Raw genomic sequence first — 12,994 nt, forward strand, 5'->3', positions numbered from 1 at the left:
TTCCTGACACACTCTGGTTTTTAATTTCCCCACTGCTACCCAAGTCTATGACCGTCTCTGTTGTCATTTTTATTATTTGCTGTCTAGGAACCTCCTCCCCACTAGTTAGTTTAAAGCCCTCTCTACAGCCCTAGTTATATGATCCACCAGGACTCTAGTCCCAGCACCGGCCAAGTGAAGCCCGTCCCAACGGAACAGCTCCCTCCTGCCCCAGTACTGGTGCCAGTGTCCCAGGAAGCAAAACCCATTTCTCCCACACCAGTCTTTGAGCCACGCATTTAACTGTCTAATTTTATTTGTCCTAGCCAAACTTGCTCGTGGCTCAGGTAATAATCCAGAGATTATTACCCTTGAGGTTCTGTTTTTTCATTTGACCCCTAGCTGCTCATACTCCTTTAACAGAACCGGCTTCCTAGTCCTATCTACGTTGTTTGTACCATCCCCTACCACTACAACATTTCTATTTACTCCCCCCTCTTGAATGGCCCCCCCATTCCACGGTGCTGTGGCCAGGTTGCTCATCCTCCCTGCAGTCCCTGCTCCCGTCCCCACAGGGAGTAAGAACCTCGAACCTGTTGGACAAGAGCAAGGGCTACAGCTCCTCCAGCTCTACCTCCTGGATCCCCGTACCTGCCTCACTCGTAGTCACACCGTCCTGTCCCTGACCATGGGCTACATCTGAATTAATTAACTTCATAGGTGTGACCACCTCCTGATACACAGAGTCCAGGTACTTCTCCCCCTCCCTGATGTGTCGCAGTGTCTGAAGCTCAGACTCCAGCTCATCAACACGGAGCTGGAGTTCCTGTAGCAGCAGACACTTGTCACAGACGTAATCACCGTGAGCCTCAATGGGGTTCACCGGCTCCCACATCTCGCAACAGTAACACATCACCTGCTCCATTCTATGTAATTAATTACATTTTTTATTGTTAGTTATGGACACCCTCTGCCTAATTTTAGATGCTAATATCCCCTTTAATTAATTGGATTGAAATTAAATCAATCCCTCTAGTTGCACCAGTTAAATGGTTTACCAACAGTCACTCTGCACCAGAAAGGCCTTATTAACTACAACCCACAGAGTTAAAGTTTGAAAAGAGCACCGAACACCCCACTTACCCTAACTCACACTTACCCAAACTCACAGCACTCTTTGATGACTCGCACTCACGCACTAGGACTGGTCTTTTTATACTGTTTGTTTGTTTACAGCCAAATGAGTCACCCCTGCTGATTGGTTAGAAAACTGGTTTCCACTGCCTGCTGTGCCAATTTACTCCTACTGCCGTGTAACCTTGTTTTACTCTTCTTAAACCAACAGAATCCCAAATATTTAACTTTTCCCCTTTACTTAAACTGCTTAAGTAATCTTATCAAGAATGATTTAAAAAGAAATAACAATTAAAGAACTCGCACTTACCCAAACTCTCAGCACTCTTTGATGACTTGCACTCAGAGCTAATATCCTTCCTTACAATTGTGTTAATCCCTTCTTTAACCAGCAATGCTACCCCACCTCCTTTTCCTTTTTGCCTATCTTACCTGAATATTGAATACCCCTGGATGTGGAGTTCCCAGCCTTGGCCACCCTGAGCCATGTTTCCGTAATCCCAATCATATCACATTCATTTACCTCTATTTGCGCAGCTAATTCATCCATCTTATTACGAATGCTCCTCGCATTAAGACACAAAGCCTTCAGGCTTGTTTTTTTAATGCTCTTAGATTTTTAGAATATTATTTATTGTGGCCATGTTTGATTTCAACCCTTGATTTCTCTGACTGCCACTTTTGTTTTTCTCATTCCTGTCTTTTGCTCTTATCCTTGTTTCCCTTTCCCCTGTCTCCCCGCTCAGGTTCCCAACCCCCTGCCATTTTAGTTTAAACCCTCCCCCAGAGTACTAGCAAACACTCCCCCTAGGACATCGGTCCCGGCCCTGTCCAGGTGCAAACCGTTTGTTTTGTACTGGTCCCACCTCCCCCAGAACCGGTTCCAATGTCCCAAGAATTTGAATCCCTTCCCCTTGCACCATTCCTCTAGCCACGTATTCATCTGAAATAGCCTTCTATTTCTACTCTGACTAGCACGTGGCACTGGTAGCAATCCTGAGATTACTACCTTTGAGGTCCTATTTTTTTAATTTACCTCCTAACTCCCTATATTCAGCTTTTAGGACCTCATCCCGGTTTTTACCTATATCGTTGGTACCTATATGCACCACGACAACTGGCTGTTCACCCTCCCCTTCCAAAATGTTCTGCAGCCGCTCTGAGACATCCTTGACCCTTGCACCAGGGAGGCAATACACCATCCTGGAGTCTCGTTTGCGGCCGCAGAAATGCTTATCCATTCCTCTAACAATAGAATCCCCTATTACTATAGCTCTACCCCTCTTTTTCCTCCCGTCCTGTGCAGCAGAACCACCCCTGGTGCCAGGAAGTTGGCTGCTGCTGCCTTCCCCTGGTAAGTCATGCCCCCCACCAGTATCCAAAGTGGTGTACCTGTTTGAGAGGGGGATGGCCACAGGGGACCCCTGCACTACCTGCCTGCGCCTACTACTCTGCCTGTTGGTCACCCATTCCCTTCCTGCCTGTGCCACCTTTACCTGCGGTGTCATGCACTGACACCGGCTTTCTCTTAATTGGCCGGCAAGCTCGCAGGGCGGGCTTAACATGGCCAATCAGGGGAAAATTTCATCAGGTTGTCAGACGTCACTGGGAGCGGGACTAGAACCCGAAAGGCAGCAGTCCCACCCCCAACGCACCTCCTCAGGTAAGATCCCGGCCATAGAGTCATAACAGCAGAGAGGGAGGCCATTCGGCCCATTGAGTCCGTGCCAGCTCTCTGTAGAGCAATCCAGTCAGTCCCATTCCCCCGCTCTATCCCCGTAGCCCTGCAAGTTTATTTCCCTCAAGCGCCTATCCAGTCTCCCCTTGAAAACATTGAGCATCTCCGCTTCCACCACTTCCGTCGACAGTGAGTTCCAGGTCCTCACCACTCGCTGCGTAAAAAAGTTTTCCCTCACATCCTCCCTATATCTCTTGCCCAAACCCTTCAATCTGTGACCCCTTGTCCTTGTACCATCTAGCCTATCCAAACCCGTCATATTCTTGTACACCTCTGTCAAATCACCCCTCAACCTCCTTTGCTCTAATGAAAACAAATCCAGCTTCTCCAACCTGTCCTTGTAGCTAAGATCCCCCATCCCCGGAACCATTCTGGTAAATCTCCTCTGCACCCTCTCAAGGGCCTTCACATCCTTCCTAAAGTGTGGTGACCAGAACTGGATGCAATACTCCAGTTGTGGCCTAACCAGCGCTTTATAAAGGTTCAGCATAACTTCTCTACTTTTGTACTCAATACCTCTATTTATGAAGCCCAAGATCCCATATGCGTTGTTAACCACTCTCTCAATATGTCCCGCCACCTTCAGGGACCTATGCACATTAACTCCCAGGTCCCTCTGTCCCTGCACACTCTTTAAAACTGTGCCATTAAGTGTGTATTTCCTCTCCGTGTTCCTTCTGCCAAAATGTATCACCTCACACTGTATTAAATTCCATCTGCCACTTGTCTGCCTATTCTACGAGTCTTTCTATGTCCTATTGCAGTTGACTGGTATCATCCTCACTGTTTGCCACACCCCCAAGTTTGGTGTCATTGGCAAATTTAGAAATTCTACTCTTTATTCCAATATCCAGGTCATTCATATATCAAAAAAAGCAGTGACCCCAGCACTGACCGTTGGGGAACACCACTGTCTACCATCCTCCAGTCTGAAAAACAGCCATTTACAACAACTCACTGTTTTCTGTCCTTAAGCCAATTCCGTATCCAAGCTGCCACTGACCCACCTATTCCATGAACCTCAATTTTGTTAACCAGCCTTCTATGTGGTACTTCGTCAAACGCCTTCTGAAAATCCATGTAGACAACATCCATTGCATTCCCTTCATCAATCCTCCAGGTTACTTCATCAAAAAATTCAATTAGATTCGTCAAACACGATCTGCCTTTTACAAATCTGTGTTGGCTCTCCTTAATTAGCTTAAACCTTTCCAAGTGCCCGTTAATTTTTTCCTTGATTATTGTTTCTAAAACATTACCCACCACTGATGTTAAACTGACCAGCCTGTATTTACTAGGATTGCCCTTACACCCTTTCTTGAACAATGGTGTCACATTTGCCACTTTCCAATCCTCAGGAACCTCCCCCACATCTAGGGAAGATTGGAAAATTATGGCAAGCCCTTCTGCTATCATAAGAACATAAGAAATAGGAGCAGGAGTAGGCCATTCGGCCCTTCGAGCCTGCTCTGCCATTCAATGAGATCATGGCTGATCATCTGCCTCAACTCCATTCACCGGCCCTATAGCCATATCCCTTGATGCCCTTACTAGTCAGAAATCTATCGACTTCTGTTTTGAATATACCCAATGACTGAGCCTCCACAGCCCCCTGGGGTAGGGAATTCCAAAGATTCACCACCCTCTGTGTGAAGAAATTTCTTCTCATCTCAGTCCTGAATGGCCTACCCTTTATCCTGAGGCTGTGGCCCCTGGTTCGAGACTCCCCAGCCAAGGGAAACATTCCCCCAGCATGCACCCTATCAAGCCCTGTAATAATTTTGTATACTTCAATGAGATCCCCTCATTCTTCTGAATTCAAGAGAATACAGGCCTAGTTTACTCAATCTCCTCTCACACGACAGTCCCGCCATCCCAGGAATCAATCTCGTGAACCTTCGTTGCACTCCCTCTATGGCAAGTATATCCTTCCTTAGGTAAGGAGACCAAAATTGTACACAGTACTCCAGATGTGGTCTCACCAAGGCCCTATATAATTGGAGTAAGACTTCTTTATTCTTGTACTCAAATCCTCTTGTAATGAAGGCCAGCATACCATTTGCCTTCCTAATGGCTTGCTGCACCTGCACATTCACTTTGTGACTCATGTACAAGGACACCCAGGTCCCTTTGAGCACCTGCATGCCCCAATCTTTCACCATTTCACCACTCTGCCTTTCTGTTTTTTCTACCAAAGTGGATAACTTCACATTTATCCACATTATAATCCATGTGTCACATTCTCACCCACTCACTGAGCCTGTCGAGATCCCCTCGAAGCCTCTTCACAACTGACACTGCCACCTAGCTTTGTGTCATCAGCAAATTTGGAAATGTAACATTTAGTCTCCTCATCCAAATCATTGATATAGATTGTGAATAGCTGGGGCCCAAGCACCAATCCTCGCGGTACCCCACTAGTCACAGCCTGCCATCCTGAAAAAGATCCGTTTATCCCTACTCTTTGTTTTCTGTCTGTTGACCAATTCTCAATCCATGCTATTATATTACCCCCAATTCCATGTGCCCTAATTTTGTTCACCAACCTCTTGTGTGGGACCCTATCGAAGGCCTTCTGAAACTCCAAATACACCACATCTACCGGTTCCCCTTTGTCTACTCCACTAGTTACATCCTCAAAGAACTCCAATAGGTTTGTGAAACAGGACTTCCCTTTCATAAATCCATGTTGACTCTGCCCAATCTTACTATTAGTTTCTAGTGTCCAGTTATTGCATCCTTTACAATAGATTCCAGCATTTTCCCAACTACTGATGTGAGGCTAACAGGTCTGTAGTTCCCCGATTCCCAATTTCCTTAGCAACCTGGGATGCAAGCCATCTGGACCAGGCGACTTATCCACTCTAAGTATACCAGCCTTTCTAGTACATCCTGTCTATCAATTTTCACCCCTTCCATTGCTTCTATCTTTTCCACTTCTACCGATATTTTGTCAGCATCCACCTCCTTAGTAAACACCGATACAAAGTACTCATTGAATATTCTAGCCTTGCCCTGCGCCTCTAAGCATATATCACCACCTTGATCCCTAATGGGGCCCACCCTGCCTCTTACTACCTGCTTACTGTTTACATGACAGTAGAAGATTTTTGGGTACCTGTGATGTTAACCGCCATTCTAGATCATCTGTTTTTTTTTAATGATGTTGTTTGAGGGATAAATACTGGCTCAAGACACTGGGGAGAACTCTCCCCTGCTCCTCTTCCAATAGTGGCTGTGGGATCTTTTACATCCAACCAAGAGGGCAAACTAGCCTCAGTTTAACATCTCATCCTGAAAGACTGCATCTCCGACAGTGCAGCCCTCCCTCAGTGCTGGCACTGGGGAGTGTTGGCCTGGATTATGGCGCTCGAGTCCTAGAGTATATACATCTACCTCCGACAGTGCAGCCCTCCCTCAGTACTGGCACTGGGGAGTGTTGGCCTGGATTATGGAGCTCGAGTCCTAGAGTATACACATCTACCTCTGACAGTGCAGCCCTCCCTCAGTACTGGCACTGGGGAGTGTTGGCCTGGATTATGGAGCTCGGGTTTCAGGTGGGTCTCGAACCCATGACCTTCTGATAAAGAGATGAAAGTGCGGGCACTGAGCCACGGCCAGACTCGTGGTTCGGTGGTGGCCTGGGGGGGTGTTGATTAGAGAACCTGCCCGATTTGCAACCCTCATTTCTTGCCCTTTTCCCCCAATCCCCTTCCTGTCCAGTTTGGTGACCGGATCTTCACGTTGTTCCCGGAGGCCGTTGTGCTGGGGGTCTTCATGCAGCCGACGGCACTGGTGGGAGGAGAGTGCACCGACAGGAACCCGGCAGGTACTGGCCCCCACCATCACCCCCCTGCGCTGTTCAAAATGATCACCGTGTGTTTTGTGATTGACGTCATACTTTCATGCAGCTGTAAAACCGTCTCTTTATGACAAAAGGAAGGACACCAGTGCGTTAAAGGTAGCACACAGAAAACCACAGAATGCGCACACACAGCTCCCGGATATGCTTTACTGTATCTAACCCGTGCTGTACCTGTCCTGGGAGTGTTTGATGGGGCAGTGCAGAGGGAGCTTTACTCTGTATCTAACCCGTGCTGTACCTGCCCTGGGAGTGTTTGATGGGACAGTGTTGAGGGAGCTTTACTCTGTATCTAACCCTGTGCTGTACCTGCCCTGGGAGTGTTTGATGGGACAGTGCAGAGGGAGCTTTACTCTGTATCTAACCCGTGCTGTACCTGCCCTGGGAGTGTTTGATGGGACAGTGTTGAGGGAGCTTTACTCTGTATCTAACCCGTGCTGTACCTGCCCTGGGAGTGTTTGATGGGACAGTGTAGAGGGAGCTTTGTTCTGTATCAAACCTGTGCTGTACCTGTCCTGGGAGTGTTTGATGGGACAGTGTAGAGGAAGCTTTACTCTGTATCTAACCCGTGCTGTACCTGCCCTGGGAGTGTTTGATAGGACACTGTAGAGGGAACTTTACTCTGTATCTAACCCGTGCTGTACCTGCCCTGGGAGTGTTTGATGGGATTGTATAGAGGGAGCTTTACTCTGTATCTAACCCGTGCTGTACCTGCCCTGGGAGTGTTTGATGGGATTGTATAGAGGGAGCTTTACTCTGTATCTAACCCGTGCTGCGGGTGTCTGACGGGACAGTGTGGAGGGAGATTAAAACTTCTTTCTGGTTAAATGTCTCCAGGTTTCCTGCAGAGTCAGAGCTCCACATGCTCCCGAAGAGTTGGAGATCTGAATGCCACTTGCGGCACCCTTCCCACACTGAATGCAGCCACATACTATGAGAACTTTGTGTTACTCCAGGTGAGGCAGCGGTTAATTCAATATCTACAACTTGATTCATATAACGCCTTTAAATTTGACACCGATTCACATGAGTAGATAGTGGGACAGGTGACCAAAAGCTTGGGCAAACAGGTGGGTTTTAAGGAGCGTCTTAAAGGAGGAGAGAGAGGCAGAGAGGTTTAGGGAGGGAATTCCAGACCTTAGGGCCCAGGCAGCTGAAGGCACGGCGCCAATGGTGGAGCGATGGAAATCGGGGATGTGCAAGAGGGCAGAATTAGAGAAGCGCAGAGATCTCGGCGGGGGTTGTAGGGCTGGAGAAGGTTACAGAGATGGGAAGGGGTGAGACTGGAGGGATTTGATAATAAGGATTAGAAATTTAAAATCCAGTCGGGAGCCAATGCATGTCAGCGAGCACAGTGGGTGATGGGCGAACGGGACTTGGTGCGAGTTATGGATGAGCTTAAGTTTACGGGGAAGTTCACATACCGTCAGAACGTTGCAAGGGGAGCTGGAGTTGGGCTGACTCCCGGCCCGGAGTTTTAACCTGGTCTCTTACTTTTTCTCTTGCAGAGCCCAAATTTTACCACTGTGAACGAGGTAAGGCAGTTCTGTTGTTAAAAAGATTCAACTCCAATCCCTGTCTTTACATGTGACCTGGGGGAAACTCTGGGCCCTTCCTGATGTGACTATCTTTGCTCTTCTGTCTCCCTCTCTCTGTGTGTGTGTGTGTCTCTCTCTCTCTTTCTGCCTCTCTGTCTCTCTCTCTCTTTGTTAGGTAAAGGTATTAAGGGTTACAGAACCATGGCGGGTAAATGGAGTTAACATATAGATCAGCCATAATCTAATTGAATGGCGGACCAGACTCAAAGGGCTGAATGGCCTCCTCCTGTTCCTATAAGAGGCGGTGAGACAATTCCAGAGCTTAGGGCAAAATAAAGGAAAATCCCAAGGTATTTTATAAGTATATTCAGGGAAAGAGTAGGGCCCATTAGGGACCAAAGTGGCAATCTGTGTGTAGAGCTCGAAGATGTAGGTGAGGTTTTAAATGAATATTTTGTATCTGTGTTCACTGTGGAGAAGGACGATGTAGGCATAGAAATCAGGCAGGGGCATTGTGATATACTTGAACATATTAGCATCGAGAGGGAGGAGGTACTGGCAGTTTTAGCAGGCTTAAAAGTGAATAAATCCCCAGGCCCAGACGAGATATATCCCAGGTTGCTGCGTGAGGCAAGGGAGGAGATTGCAGGGGCTCTGACACAAATTTTCAGAACCTCTCTGGCCACAGGGGAGGTGCCAGACGACTGGAGGACAGCTAACGTAGTACCATTATTCAAGAAGGGTAGTAGGGATAAATAGGGAATTACAGGCCAGTGAGCCTAACATAAGTGGTAGGGAAATTATTGGAAAAATTTCTGAGGGACAGAATTAGTCTCCACTTGGAGAGGCAAGGATAGTCAGCATGGCTTTGTCAGGGGGAGATCATGTCTAACCAATTTGATTGAATTTTTCGAGGGGGTGACTAGGTGTGTGGATGAGGGTAGTGCAGTTGATGTAGTCTACATGGACTTCAGTAAGGCTTTTGACAAAGTTCCGCTTGGGAGACTGGTCAAGAAGGTAAGAGCCCATGGGATCCAGGGCAATTTGGCACATTGGATCCAAAATTGGCTTAGTGGCAGGAGGCAGAGGGTGATGGTCGACGGTTGTTTTTGTGACTGGAAGCCTGTGTCCGGTGGTGTACCGCAGGGATCGGTGCTGGGTCCTTTGCTGTTTGTAGTGTACATTAATGATTTAGATATGAATGTAGGAGGTATGATCAGTAAGTTCACAGATGACACGAAAATTGGTGTAGTGGTAAATAGTGAGGAGGGAAGCCTCAGGCTACAGGACGATATAGACGGGTTGGTCAGATGGGCAGAACAGTGGCAAATGGAATTTAACCCTGAAAAGTGTGAGGTGATGCATTTTGGGAGGACTAACAAGGCAAGGGAATACACAATGAATGGTAGTACCCTAGGAAGGACAGAGGATCAGAGGGACCTTGGTGTGCATGTACATAGATTCCTGAAGGCAGCAGGACAGGTAGATAAGGTGGTTACATAGAAACATAGAAGATAGGAACAGGAGTAGGCGATTCGGCCCTTCGAGCCTGCTCTGCCATTCAATGCGATCATGGCTGATCATCCAAATTCAGTACCCTGTCCCTGCCTTCTCCCCATATCCCTTGATCCCTTTAGCCTTAAGAAATATATCCAACTCTTTCTTGAATATATGTAATGAACTGGCCTCCACCGCCCTCTGTGGCAGAGAATTCCACAGGTTCACCACTCTGGGTGAAGAAATTACTCCTCACCTCAGTCCTAAATGGCCTACCCCTTATCCTTAGACTATGACCCCTGGTTCTGGACTCCCCGACCATCGGGAACATCCTTCCAGCATCTAGTCTGTCCAGGCCTGACAGAATTTTATAGGTTTCGATGAGATCCCCTCTCAATCTTCTAAACTCCAGTGAGTACAAGCCCAATCAACACAATCTCTCCTCATACGTCATTCCTGCCATCCCAGGTATCAGCCTGGTGAATCTTCGCTGCACTCCTTCCATGGCAAGAGCGTCCTTCCTCAGATAAGGCGACCAAAACTGCACACAATACTCAAGGTGCGGTCTCACCAAGGCCCTATACAACTGTAGCAAGACATCCTTGTTCCTGTACTCGAACCCTCTTGCTACGAAGGCCAACATTCCATTTGCCTTCTTAACCGTCTGCTGCACCTGCATGCTTACCTTCAGCGACTGGTGCACAAGAACACCCAGGTCTCTTTGCACTTCCCCTTCCCCCAATCTATTGCCATTCAAATAATAATCTTGCCTTCCTGTTTTTGCCACCAAAGTGGATAACCTCACATTTATCCACATTATAGTGCATTTGCCATGTTTCTGCCCAATCACTTAACCTGTCCAAATCGTACTGGAGTTTCATGACATCCTCCTCGCAGCATACCCTCCCACCCAGCTTTGTGTCGTCTGCAAATTTGGAGGTATTACATCCAATTCCCTCGTCCAGATCATTAATATATATTGTGAACAACTGGGGTCCTAAGACCGATCCTTGCGGTACCCCACTAGTCACTGCCTGCCACTCGGAAAACGACCTGTTTATTCCAACTCTTTGCTTTCTGTCCGCCAACCAGTTCTCTATCCAAGTCAATACCTTGCCCCCAATCCCATGTGCCTTAATTTTGCATGCTAATCTCTGATGCAGGACCTTATCGAAAGCCTTCTGAAAGTCCAAATACACCACATCCACTGGTTCTCCCTTATCTATTTTACCAGTTACATACTCAAAAAATTCCAGTAGATTGTTGACTTTGTCCGATCCTGTCACTGCTTTACAAGTGCTCTGCTATTACATCTTTTATAATGGACTCTAGCATTTTCCCCACTACCAATGTCAGGCTTAAGAAGGCATATGGGATACTTGCCTTCATTAGCCGAGGCATAGAATATAGGAGCAGGCAGGTTATGATGGAGCTGTACAAAACGCTAGTTAGGCCACAGCTGGAATACTGTGTGCAGTTCTGGTCGCCACACTATAGGAAGGATGTAATTGCATTAGAGAGGGTGCAGAGGAGATTCACCAGGATGTTACCTGGGCTGGAGCGTTTCAGCTATGAAGAGAGACTGGACAGGCTTGGGTTATGTTCCTTAGAGCAGAGAAGGCTGAGGGGGGACCTGATTGAGGTGTACAAAATTATGAGGGGCATAGATAGGGTAGATAGAAAGGAACTTTTCCCCTTAGTAGAGGGGTCAATAACCAGGGGGCATAGTTTCAAGGTAAGGGGCAGGAGGTTTAGAGGGGATTTGAGGAAGAACTTTTTCACCCAAAGGGTGGTTGGAATCTGGAATCTGAAAGGGTGGTAGAGGCAGGAACCCTCAACATTCAAGAAGCATTTAGATCAGCACTTGAAACGCCATAGCATACAAGGCTACGGACCAAGTGCTGGAAAATGGGATTAGAATAGACAGGGCTTGATGGCCGGCGCGGACCCGATGGGCCGAAGGGCCTCTTTCTGTGCTGTATAACTCTATGACAGCTGAAGGGACAGCCGCCTATGGTGGGGCAAATGGTAATGGGGATGCGCAAGAGGCCAGAATTGGAGGAGCGCAGAGATCTTGGAGGGTTGTAGGGCTGCAGGAGGTTTCAGAGATCGGGAGGGGCGATGCCCTGGAAACAAGGATAAGAATTTAAAAACCCATCCGAGAGCCAGTGTATGTCAGCGAGCACAGGAGGTGATGGGTCAACGGGACTAGATGCGAGTTAGGATACGGGCAGCAGAGTTTTGGATTAGCTTAAGTTTACGTGAAAGTTCACATAATGTCAGAATGTTGCAAGGGGAGCTGGAGTTGGGCTGACTGCCGGCCCTGAGTTTTAACCTGGTGTGGTATTTTTTTTGTCTTGCAGATCCTAAATTTTACCAATGTGAACAAGGTAAGGCAGTTCTGTCGTTAAAAGGATTCAACTTCTATCCCTATCTTTACATTGTGACCTGGGGAAAACCCCGGGCCCTTCTTGATGTGACTATCTTTCCAGATCCCTCTCTGTATCTCGCCCACTGATTCGCTCGCTCTCTGACACTCTCTCTGTCTGACTCTGGCTCTCTTTCTCTCTCGCTCTCTCTGTCACTCTCTTTCTCGCTCTCTCGCCCCTCTCTCGCGCTCGCCTCTCTCTCTCTCTCTCTTGCCTCTCTCTCTCGCCCCTCTCTCTCTCTCGCCCCTCTCTCTCTCTCTCTCTCTCTCGCCCCTCTCTCGCCTATCACTTCTCTCTATCTCTCTCGCCCCCCCCATCGCCTCTCTCTATCTCTCTCGCCCCCCTCTCTCGCCCCCCCATCGCCCCTCTCTATCTCTCTCGCCCCCCTCTCTCGCGGCCCCCGCCCTCTCGCGGCCCCCGCCCTCGCCCTCTCGCGCCCCCCCCCTCTCGCGCGCGCGCGCCCCCCCCCTCGCGCGCGGTAAATCTCCTCTGCACCCTCTCCAAAGCAATCACATGCTTCCTATAGTGTGGCGACCAGAACTGCACACACTACTCCAGCTGTGGCCTTAACAGCGTTTTGTACCGCTCCATCATAACCTCCCTGCTCTTATAGTCTATGCCTCGGCTAATGAAGGCAATTATGCCATATGCCTTTTTAACCACCTTATCCACCTGTTCTGCTGCCTTCAGGGATCTATGTACATGCACACCAAGGTCCCTCTGATCCTCTGTCTTTCCTAGGGTGTTACCATTCATTGTGTATTCCCTTGCCTTGTTAGTCCCTCCAAAGTGCATCACCTCACACTTTTCAGGGTTA

General features: G+C 48.1%; 1 protein-coding gene across 2 annotated transcripts in view; it reads left to right on the forward strand.

Moving 5' to 3' along the window:
• The window catches only part of LOC147101518 (tectonic-3-like), a 63,202-nt gene that overhangs the window by 27,692 nt on the left and 22,516 nt on the right, over window positions 1-12,994 (forward strand). Inside the window, exons 6-9 of one of the 2 annotated variants that reach the window (XM_085966685.1) lie at window positions 6,575-6,680; window positions 7,551-7,669; window positions 8,222-8,248; window positions 12,112-12,138. In XM_085966685.1, coding sequence (XP_085822811.1) covers window positions 6,575-6,680; window positions 7,551-7,669; window positions 8,222-8,248; window positions 12,112-12,138 — 279 coding nt within the window. The remainder of the gene's footprint in view (window positions 1-6,574; window positions 6,681-7,550; window positions 7,670-8,221; window positions 8,249-12,111; window positions 12,139-12,994) is intronic. The other variant, XM_085966686.1, reaches the window with a different exon arrangement.

The sequence above is a fragment of the Somniosus microcephalus genome, chromosome 24 (assembly GCF_052327205.1).
Source record: "Somniosus microcephalus isolate GS21.2 chromosome 24, FLI_Smic_1.0, whole genome shotgun sequence".
NCBI lineage: Eukaryota > Metazoa > Chordata > Chondrichthyes > Squaliformes > Somniosidae > Somniosus > Somniosus microcephalus.